Source organism: Lepisosteus platostomus, chromosome 2 (genome assembly GCF_059453375.1).
Source record: "Lepisosteus platostomus isolate fLepPlt1 chromosome 2, fLepPlt1.hap1, whole genome shotgun sequence".
Taxonomy (NCBI): Eukaryota; Metazoa; Chordata; class Actinopteri; order Semionotiformes; family Lepisosteidae; genus Lepisosteus; species Lepisosteus platostomus.
The window spans coordinates 12176360-12188547 of NC_142612.1; the positions used below are offsets into that span (position 1 = coordinate 12176360).

Here is a 12188-nt window from a genome sequence, read left to right on the forward strand (position 1 = left end):
AGAACTGATCATCATGCTCAAACTCAGCTGATTGAGACAAATGAGAACCTGTAGCCAAATAAACCACAAGGTAAGATCCAGAATAATACAGTACCTGACTGTGAGAGACAGGTCAGCTAGATGCAGCTGATGAAAGGGAACATGCAATACAGAAGCATTTGCATGTCGTGAAACAAAGGTCTGAGACAGTCCCTGAGAAATAACAACAGTTGCCCATAGATGTGGGAAAGGCCAAGCAAAAGATGACTGCTTCATTGAGCTCCTGTCCAGGGTGTCTAGCAGAGGTGGATTATTTCTTTAAAGAAATAATATCAATAACAAGGCCCACAGTCTATTCTCTTCCAAATAACTCTCAGACAGAAAAAGAAAAAAGATCAAATGACAACATGGAGAGAAAAGAAGAAGTATGTTACATTATCTCTTTAGATACATACAGTACTGAAATCATGACTTCTAAAGCTACAGTATGTGTTGCTGATTGTGTTTGTTTCTTGAAACAAGAGATTAGGTAGCTGTTTCAGAATCCTGATTTTACTCAAACAGTATTCTTCTTTGTGTTTACTGTACATTGTGTTCTAGCTCTTTGTCTTTCTCCTTTTTAGCTCCCTTCTTTCAAAGCTTAGATGAGGTTATACATTGGCGTTGCTATGGAGGTGCAGCAATGTTATTTGTAGATGTCTTCTAGCCATTGGCTATCAATTATACCTGTGTTATTTATCTGCAGGAGATTACTAAAAGGGAATTCTTTTTCCTTGCCTTAGGCTTAGTGTGTTTCAGCATCAGAAATACAGATTTTAATCATTAAATATTTTACTGAAAATGGTGTCTTCTCAAATAATGTCAATGTGTCTCCATAGCATTCCTATTGACCCAAGATCTTGTCTGACACATACACATTTCCTTTTCGCTGATAAAGAATACACATCACTTTACACAATGTGTACTTCTGGAAGTTATACTGTACCTTTTACTTCATGTTTAATTGATCCAAAAACTTCTCACTAAAGCTGAATGTTTTGCTCTCTTTGAGTCCTTATATAAAAGAGAAAAGGTTTTAGTATACAAAACAGTTAAAGAAAACATCTTTTAGAAAATAAAACCTTCTGATGTATATTATGCAATTCCCTATACTATACCCTATATTATGCTATTCCCACATTCTTCTTCAGGGATCCCAAAGAGGCACAAATCAAACAGTGACCCACAGCAGTTATTATTCATTGTTATTTTATATTATTCGTTTTAATTCAGTCAAAGCCACATTTGACAGAAAATGTGGCTTGTTTAATTTGTGCCGTATAAAACATTAAAGTCCTGTTAAACAGTATTTATATCTTTTGCATTATGTTGTAGAGACCCAAACCATAGCCATCAATTTTGTGGCAACGTTCTGAAAAGGGAAACCAAAGAAAATTAAAATAATTCCTCATCTCAAAACAATTGGGGAGTGCTCAAAATCTCATTGATTCCATGGAGCTGGTGCCTTATGAGTCAATAAATTACTCTTTTGTTAATTTCTAAATGCCTCATTGCACTGTCAGCCTCAAAGCTTAAAATAGTATTAAAACAGCAATGTTAAAGATAAATATCTTCAGTATGTCCAAGTTGAAGTACAGAACTTTCTAAATTCTTTATCTTGTGATGCCGCATGGAAAGGCTCCCACTTAGGAATTTTGATCGAGGCAGGTTCAAGCCATTCACCCACCCACTGACTGCCAGGCAACGTTTTCACTCTAATATGAGCTGCTTTCTCCTATTCTCCAAGAGTACTGTTCTCCAAGAGTAGTGTTGTATTTGCTCCCCTTCTGGGGTAATATGCTAGATTCGAGTTGTCGCTCGCAGGCCCAAAGATCTCCTGCATGTCTGCCCTTGGGGTCAGAACATAAATCATTCACATGCCTCGGCACTTTCTTTTATGTCTGGGGTCATGCTGGAGATTGGCAAGCAGGATCTCTAGGCCTTTCACTCATGGTCTCCCAGGCTCAGCCACCCTTACACCAGTTCCTATCTCTCACGTGCCAAGCTTAAAACTGCTTTCACCAGGGCATCTCAGGGCATCGGGTTATGGACAGCAGTCTTGCATACCTGTGGTCCCTCATAGGTAGCAGCAGTGGAAACCTCAACTCTCCGTCATTCTCATTTGGCCAGAACCACTTTGTTGCCTCCCTTACCTTATTGATGGTCCGACACACCAATGGCTGTGTCTGCTACTAGTTTTGGAGTTTCTTGTATTGAAGCACCTGGGTCCACAGTGTATTTCTCTGAGTGCTCCTGGGTTCCCAGTGTATTAACTTGACGCACCGAGCCCCAAGTCTTAATAGTCTTAGTAGCTATTTTTTCACCTGGTGTAATACCAGGCTGCAGTTTGACAACCTCATGTACGCATATAGCAGCAGACACTTCCCTGCGCCACCAGGCTGCATCTCACACACACATAAAACATTACTAATCAGACATACCAAACACTCTCTATTATTGCATTTGCTTAGAGTATCTGGCTCTGCGGTGGACAGTACTTACTGCTCACAGACAGCAAGCATACATTATCAGTGGAGTTTCTGCTCACAGACTTCCCCTTCAAACATTACAACAAACTGAAAAAAACACGAATATCGCAGCTCCTGGCACTCCTGGAGCCCTTGACTTTGCATTGGACCATATTTCTTATTGGCCCTAGCAGCTGCCAGTACACACCACATTCAGACAGTCTGCCTTTTGACATAGTGTCGGTGTATAGCCACCACCGCCTGTGTTCCTGGTGCCACCAGTCTGCAATATTGGACCAAAATCACAAACATTCTGTTCCGCACACATACTGTAACTAACACGGAGAAGCACCATACTTCTCACACACTATCAGAGCCCATAGCATCTAGTCCAAGCCTTCCATCACCTTGTACACCCTCTAGAGTGAGAATCTTCCTGGCAGCACTCCTCAGAGATTAGTATTTGAGATGGGAGAAAATATCTGTGGGTCAACTACTGTATATCTCAATCGCTCCACAAAGGGGGCTGTTATGAAACTGAAAAAAATAACATCTGAAATCCCGCATGGGTTTTGCAACAAAGCAACTAAGTGATACTGCAAGAATGTAGCAAAATGTTTTTTAGTCAGACAAGACAGAAATGAAATGTTTTTGGCCTAAATTCAAGAACTACAGTACATCTGACAAAACTCTATATGGAGCATCAGTCAGTCAACGCCATCCCTACTATTAAGCATGGAAGTGGCAGCATTAGGTTAAAGTCATGCTTCTCATCAGCATGGAGAGCTGGTACTTGTCAAGACTAATGAGAAAATACAGTAGATGGGGCAACATACTGGCGAATGTTACAGAAAAATCTGATTCACACTTTGGACGAGAACCTTGTCCAAACCTTGGATGAAATTTCACCTTTCAGTAGAACAATGACCCAAAGAACTAGGCCACGGCTGTACTGGAGTGACATATCAATAAGACAGTGAATTCCCAAGAGTGGGGCAGTCCTGACCCAGTTCCTTTTCAAAAGCAATGGAAAACCTGACAACCACTGTTCGTAAGTGATCTTCAAGCAACTGGAGAGAGTCTGAGCAAAGAAGAATGGGCAAATATTGGACAAAGCAGAGACTTACCCAAAAGGGTTTGTGTCTTGTAATTGCTGTCAAAGTTGCTTAAATCAAATACAGAATTCACAGATCTGAATATTAATGCAATAAATATATTCTAGTGGTTTCTCATGTGTACTGTAAATTATCTACCCTTGGAAGTCCTCGATTTAAGGATGTGGGTTCTGAATAACATATTAAGTTTAAGAAATAGGAAGGGCCTAAATACTTTTGCAATGCACTGTTACATTTATGGCATTTTGTAATTACTGTATTTAGATCAATGAAGTGAAAAACAAACCTAATCTGGGACAGCCAGTAAATGTTTAAAAGTCACAAAGCAATTGCTTTAAAAATAATACATAAAAAAGTGCCTACAACTACTGACATTTAAGTCATCAATAAATAGCATTTCAAGCTGGAAAAAAAGGTCAGCTTGAATTTCACACTACATTCTTTTTATATTTTCAAATTATTCAGTAGGGGGTGATAAAATGGTTGCTAAATAAAAAAATGCTGTCCTCAAACTGTTAATAATATTTTTAGGTACAAAGAATTGCATTATAATTTATTAATTCATTTTTACCTCTAAAGGCAAAAGCCTTGTTGACCATCTCAGCAAGGATACAGCAGTGATCAAGTGACTGTAATTTAATAATAATCTAGAATTACTTCTGGATGTACATAATTGCATAGGTCACTTTGGAGCATTGTTTTATCCCAAATATACTAACAGTAATTGATTACAAAATATTTAAAACATGCTATAAATCATATTTAAATCAAACATTTTGCAATCTACTTCATTTGGGAATTAAACCCTAAACACTGATACATTAGTAATAATGTTAAAGATGTGCTGAATGAAAAAAAAATGTATATGTTATATCCATTATGGGTGGCACTCTTGTTGCATTGCAGCACTGGGGCCCTTTGTTCAATTCCTTAGGTGCTATCAGCATGAAGTTCTCATGTTCACGTGGGTTTCCTCCTAGAGCTCCAGGTTCCTCCCACAGTCCAAAGATACGGTACATTGGTAGGTTAGTTGGCTTCTGAGAAAATCGGCCCTGATGTGTGTGTCTGTGTGTGCCCTGCAGTTGTGTCCATCGCGGTTCCGCTCGGGTTCGTGCCCTCCGCCACCCGTTTTGTCCCGCAACATCTGGGGCGCGAAACCCAGGTCTCCGGCATAACGCAACAGGGAACCTGCCACCTGAGCTAAAGGAGACCCTCCCCCAGCCTGGGCAGCTAAGGTCCCTGCTACGCGCAGGAAGGGCGGTGACGTCACCGTATCCGAACTAGCTCCGCTACACCCTCCCCTGCCGACTTCGTCTCGGCGAAGGACAGTCCCGTACAGGTCACGACACCAATGTAACCGTCGCGGTTCCGCGCGGACTCGTGCCCTCCGCCACCCATTCCGTCCCGCAACACCTGGGGCGCGAACCCAGTTCTCCAGCATAACGCAACAGGGAACCAGCCGCATGAGCTAAAGGACACCTCCCTCGGCCCAGGCAGCCGAGGTCCCTGCTACGCGCAGGGAGGGCGGTGATGTCAACATATCTGAACTAGCTCTGCTACACAGTGGACTGGCACATCCAGGATGTATGCTGCCTTGGTCCCATTGCTTGCCAGGATAGCCTGCAGCTCCCGCACAACCCTGAATTAGATGAAGGGTTTAGATAATAGATGAATGGATGCTCATTATGACATGTGGAAGGTGAGAGTTGAGAGGAGGCAACGCCACCCATCTTTCTCACCTGTCTTTTAGTATCGTAGTGGTACTGTACATGAAACCCGTCAAGGCCTCTTCAATGTCCTCAATGACGAACTGTCAGAAAAATAACTTAAGTCTTAGCATTTTAATAATCCAATGGCCCTTTGAGTTTCAAGTTATTTGGACTATTTCAAGTTGTGCCCTCTGGGTCTGGCCTCTGTGTTGCGTTTAAAACAAAGGAGTGGGTGGACAGAGTTTTTTCTGGAGTGTTGAACCTCAGCACTCCCTATAGTCTTCTTTGTTTCAGGCTAGAAATTAGTTCTTTTAATCCATCAGTCTATGACATACACTCCATTTCATACCTAGTATCATTTTGATTGTCCCTCTAAGGACCCCTAACAGTGTTGCGATATCTTTCCATTTGTTGATCAAAAATTAGCAAAATATTCTGGATAAGGTCACACTGGCTAGGGCACTATAGAATTTTAGCACCGCTCCAAAACTGAAATCATTCATTTCTCTCCCCAAACTGCTGGTTACCATCTAGATTGTAATGTTTTGTTTCAACTAGTTGGTTTAATTTTATTTAAATTTGAAGTGCTATTTCAGTGCTATAAGCTGAAGTGGTCTTATATTAATAATTTTTTAGCTTAGAGTCAGGGGGAAATGGCAACTTCAAATCATCATTGACATTTAATTGTATAAATATTTTATTAAAAAAATATTAAAAGTTTGCCTGCTGTCTGATTATTCATCCTTTAAGATCAAGCTCATCATTTGGCTTTGAAAGAAATATATCTGGATAAAAGTAGGGCACAAATACAATGCACCCTGTAACTAATACCACATGGAGAAGAAAAAAAATCTACCTACTGTTTAGTACTTGGACAGGTAGAGATGGTACTATTTTTTGTTGCTGATTAAAGAAAATGACAGCTCTTACTCTAAACGAAAAGCAGATAAAAGGTTGATATGATGTAATGACACGGTTCAAGTTCTTTGTTATTGTAATCTTTAACTGTAAAATTCCTGATACCTCATCAAAACCATTCTCTTGCTCATCTTTTGTTATCTGATAAGATCACCTGCCAGTCATCTAATGCCTAGGGCTGTGCCATCAGAGAAGTCCAAATAATTGATGGGTGCTGGTTTACACCTAAAACATTTGCAAAAATAATTGATCAAGCTAAAGTCCTTAAAACCGCTGCTGTTCTTAAAACCAAGTAACAAATCCAACACAAACGATCTGATGTATCAATCAAATTGCAGAAGGGTTTTTTAACAAGTAAAAGTTTTTATCCTAGGTATCATTTTGTTGTTTACTTAATACTTAACATTTTCATAAAACGTTTAGACATTAGAGGATAAAGTATGCTGGAGAACATGACAGCAAAGTATTAGGCATTCCTCAAGCCAAGATATTATTGATCTATAAAAAGGAAGCAAGGCATCCAAATTTTTAATGTTGATTTTGTGAAACAAAACATCAGATGATGTTATCTAAAAACTATTTATATTTTAATGACAGAAAATTGAAATAGAAATAGAATTTCCCATTATTGCAGTTAATGATTAATCTGATTAATTAATGTTTTAATATGTTTAATGATCATGATCACAGTTCCAAGAGCAGTTAAAGTTTCCGAAACAAATATTTTTCTATCCTTACCCAATGTCATCAGCTTGGTTTATACTTTTTCTTTCCCCAATATATGCCCATACTGTAAATCTGATAACTGAAAGAACCTCTTAAAACATACTGTACTTTTCTGTTGTAGATACTGCTAACATTGAATTAATTCATCTACTGTACACTACTTTTTATGTCCTCCGATTCAATCAGATTATAAATGGATTTTTCCATGAATTACTCATAAAAATGTGGTCTGATCTTCAACTAAGTCACAATAATAGACAAACATGCGTTCAATATTGACAAGAAGAAGTACAATTGTTGTGTGTTTTTAGTTTAAGCAGATTGTGTTTGTCTATTATTGTGACTTAGTTGAAGATCAGACCACGTTTTTATGAGTAATTAATGCAGAAAGCCAGGTAATTCCAAAGGGTTCACAAGCTTTTTCTTGCAGCTGTATAAATAGGATTGTACAAACTGGAATGAAGAAACTGTATTCATTGCAGAAAAGTGGAATATGTCGCAAACAAGGTTTACTTTCGAAATTTGTGATCCATCACTTCTGCTGAAATGGAATTGAAGTAACAAAAAGCCTTATGTTTGACATGCTAAGAGCATTTAACTTGTTTTATTAAAGGCTATATAGTTGTTTTCTTTGCTTTACAGAAAATATGTGCTATACTGCAGGTCACAGACTGTAGTAACTTTGTAATTTAATGTTCCTTCATGCCTTTATACTCCTGTAAATTGACACCTTTCATTGTACTTTTTAGCTGGAAAGAAACCACTCAAATTGATGGGATAAAGGTGGAATATTAGTCTTATATTTCTGCCTATTGATTATAGATTTATTTGGCATTTGGCTGTAGGTTGTTAACCCTTTAGTGTACAGGTCTGAGGTCTTACATACTGTATGTAACTTTAATCTTTTTGACATTTTAAATGTGCTTTCTTCTTTTATAAATAATAATCATATGTATTTTAACTAAATTATAATGTATATCTACATCCAGTGCAAAAATAGTGGTGCCACTGCTAATATTATTTGAATATTACGTACAATAACCACAGCCAATAAAACAAGTACTATTTCTTGATACCAGTATTAACAACATTTTGCTTACAATACTTAATTTCACATACTCACTTAATCCTAAAAAAGGATCTATGGTTTCTTTAAAAAATACAAAATATTGTACTGTCTGGACTGGCAAACAAGTAAATATGGGGTTCTGCCCTGGGCTCTCAAAAGCATTAAAGTCACCTCTGCCATCAGCAGTCTTCACATCTATCCAGATATTTTTAAGATTTCATCTGCTGCGGTACTCCACTAACAGAATCTCCCCAATTTTACCATTCACTTCTTATTCTCAGTTTTCATCTACTAACCAATTCTAAATCCATACACACACAGTCCCCCAATTAATCTTCAATTAAAAAACAACAACATATTTTCTTGGGCAAAGTATTGAAAGCCTTTTTTAAAATCTAATTACACCATATTGCATGTTCTGTATGTGTCAATTACTGTTGCTGCACGATCAAAGAGCTGTAACATGTCACTTAATCAGATCGTACCATTTCTAAAATAGTGTCAGCTATCCCCTAAGACCATATTTCTATTTAGGTGGACCCCTAGTTTAATAATAATAAGTGTTTCTATTACCATTCATGCAATTGGAATAAATCAATTTATAATTACTTGCTTTAGTTCTGTAACTCTTTCCATGCACAGACACTCAATTAACAATTCTCTCGGTCACTATCCCTCTCTTGAATCACTGATTGAAGAGTTGCATTAACGACTAAGAAAGAACATCTCTGATTTGTTCTTTAGCTACAACTGGTAAGATTCCATTTAACCTTGCAGTGATCTGCATATTGCCCCATCCTTACAAAGCCCACTTTCTAAAAACTTTAAGAACTTTGATAAGCTGTTCAATGGTTTCTCTGTCCCCTTTAAAAACACTCTTCAATCAACTATGACAGATATACAGTATAAAGGCAGTATTGAAAACATACAACAGAAAAAATCAAATTAATGACCTTTAGCAATAGATTTCTTTTTCCAATTTGAATATTAATTTTCTGTAATTCTTTTTAACAGGATTATACCCTGGGCAACCTGTATTTTCCATAAAAGAGTGTGAAACTTTTTTTGGCTGTGAATTAACAACAATTTGTAGTGAAAAATATGTTGATATTTGTAGTGCAAATAAAACAGTGATTTATTATTATTTGTTTACTGGATGATGGATCTGAAGAAAATACAATTCACTACAATGAGCTTCCTTCATGTATTTCAACAGCAAGAAATCAAGTTGCCTGAGCATATTCTTAAGCTTTTAACTTTGGGTAGAAGACCTCAGAAGGTCTTGCCACTGTTTTAGATAGAATTAGTTGTTTTTTTTCTCTGAGAACCAAGTAATAGTAACATGCTTCAAAGCAAACCATGGATGATGAAATGCCATTGGGCCACAACATTTTCCGTGAAAAACTACAGAAATGTTATACTTATTTAGAAGATAGAGAATTTATCATTGCAGTCTTAATTTTAAGTAAAAGGTCAAAACACTATTGAAGGTGTAAATCTATAAAATCAATGGTGATGTCTGCTCATTTAAGTGCAGCAATGCTTGCAGAACATGATTGTTCTAATGTGGTTTTCCATATGTCTTTTAGGCGATTATGTGGTAATGACAGTGTACTTTGATTTGAGCAGAAGAATGGGATACTTCACAATTCAAACGTACATCCCCTGCATACTCACGGTTGTCTTGTCATGGGTCTCATTTTGGATTAAGAAAGACGCCACCCCAGCCAGAACAGCACTTGGTAAGCTAACAAAACCATTTCCGCTCTGCTTTAAATCATGGAATGCAGCTGGAGATTGCATTGTGGTAATCTGAGTAATTTAATACTTCAGCAGAACAGGAGTGGATCAAAATCATTAGATTATACAAGTTGAATTTCAATATGTCAAGTTAAAGCTACACTCTATGCAATTCTATTATTTTTGTTAATTTATTTTTACTGGAAAAAAATAACCATTTCCCCCACAAAGTCTATAAGAACATACTAATCATATAAAGCCCAAAATAGCAAAACAACATTATTATTTTATCACCTCAGTCCTGTTACAGCTAATGTTTTTATGGTTAATTGATGGCATTCTATGAACCCCTCAACTGAAATCTTCCTCAATTTCAGGTCACAAAACAAACCTTAGCACAAGAGAAGATTTTTCTTGTATTTTAACTTTGAACTGAACACAGGGTGTTTTTTTTCTTGCTTGTAATAAGAAAGGGTAGATTAGTCTGGAGATCACATTTTAGATTATAAGTTTACCATAAGGGTACAAAGGCGGTATCCCAGTTGGAACTTCCCCGCTTCAACTATAAAAAAACGCATTCAGCAATCGCAGATCCCCTGCCAATAAGGACTCGGAAAGTTATCACTTGTAATATCTCTTGAGAGATGCATTGTCTCCAATTCTAATGCATTTTATTATAAAAGCTGACTTAATCTTTATTCCCACTTACAGTAGCTGCTGTTCCCTTTGTCAGTCAACAAGTCCGATGTGCCTCTGTGCCTATTAATGCTGTTAGGTTGTGTGACTTTTTACATTTTCATTTACTTTTCAAATTTCTTTCTCCTTTTTTCCTTTGTTACATGCTTTCCATTTGTTAATGTGCAGTTCTGTGGAACATTTTGGTTAAGGTAACTCTGTTAATTTAACAATCTCATTCAGTGAATTATTATTTTTTTATTCTTTCATGTTATATTTCCCTATACCTCATCATCATAATGTGCACATCAGTTGAAATGCTTTGGATCAAGCGACTACATGAAGTGTATAGCCATTTCTGTGTACTTTAAATGTAAATATAACAATCATTGGTTTTAATTTTTACAGATTAGACATTCTCGAAAATACATTTGTATTAAACTTTTCTCCTAGAGTATGATTAATAGGCCTATGTAGTCAGTAGGTTTCAGCTTCACTCCTTGCTTTTATCAGGATAGATCAGTGTCATCTGTCTTCCATATGTACAGTCTATTGTAGAACTTACTGTAAATACAGTTAAGTATTTTTGGGGTAGCTATAAAGTTTGCATTTACATTTTAATAGTATTGTTTTGGGTGGCATGGTGGTGTAGTGGTTCACTTTAGTGCCTTCCAGCTCTTGGGCACTGGGTTCAGTTCTGGATCTGTGCTGCTGTCTGCATGGAGCTCATATGTTCAGTACGTACTGTATGTTTGTGTGGGTTTCCTTCATGCACTAAACTACATTTTAAGGTACTTGTGATTTATATGTTATATTTTGTGCTTTTCCAGCCTGTGGTTTTAATTGATAGGAAACATGATACAGTACCTACTATTCTATGAACAATGTTTTATTTAAATACACTTTTTTCAGTTCAAGATACAGTATACTTAGAATATTTCATAGTAATCTTTTTAAATAGACTTCAACTCAGACTCCAAATTTACAGGAGGATTTAGAGGTTCTAATAAAAATAGGAATTATACAAAGAAATGCATGAAAATATTGTTAAAAATGATATTTTTAAAACATTGTTATAAAATTATAGGTTTGAATATTTTCACTAATGTTTCTGTCTGTTTGACATTTCCTTAATGTTTTTAAATGTGATATAATGTAAAAAGAAATAGCCATTTCAGAAAACAGTAATTGATGGAGTTAATTTAGTCCGAGATTCTTATTAAATCAATCTATGTAGGAAAACTGCAGCCAGGATTGTATTTGTTGTTTTTATTACATAAAGAACACATTAATCAAATGTCTGCTCAGAAACACCTATATTCATAATAATTTACCATTCATTAAAGATAAAGACATTCAGAGAACGTACTCCAAAAATATTTATTAAATAAAAAACAATTATTCAGTCCCTTTAAAATATTAGTACTGTATATGATTCAGTCACTATAAGTTAAATGCAATGTTGCTTTTTGTACTTTAAGACAGTAAAAGACAATCCATATTGAGGAAAAAAATAAATAATAGTAAAACCTGAGGAAGGATCCACAGCCAAAATGTTGTGTCTCTTTTCTTTTCAGCATGGAATAAACCTTTACATGTTATTGTTATACTAATAAGAAAAACCCAAAACAATTATTCTTATTTCAGTAAAATGCAAAATCGAATATTAATACCAATCTAAATGCTTAATACTGGTTACATAGGAGTGAGGGCAATTCAGCTTTTTTAGTGGATACAAAATAATTATTCC

At 36.4% G+C, this 12188-nt stretch overlaps 1 protein-coding gene across 2 annotated transcripts in view; it reads left to right on the top strand.

Moving 5' to 3' along the window:
• The window catches only part of gabrg3 (gamma-aminobutyric acid type A receptor subunit gamma3), a 201146-nt gene that overhangs the window by 173663 nt on the left and 15295 nt on the right, over positions 1–12188 (top strand). For both annotated transcript variants that reach the window (XM_088598299.1, XM_088598307.1), the window contains exon 7: positions 9613–9765. In XM_088598299.1, coding sequence (XP_088454425.1) covers positions 9613–9765 — 153 coding nt within the window. The remainder of the gene's footprint in view (positions 1–9612; positions 9766–12188) is intronic.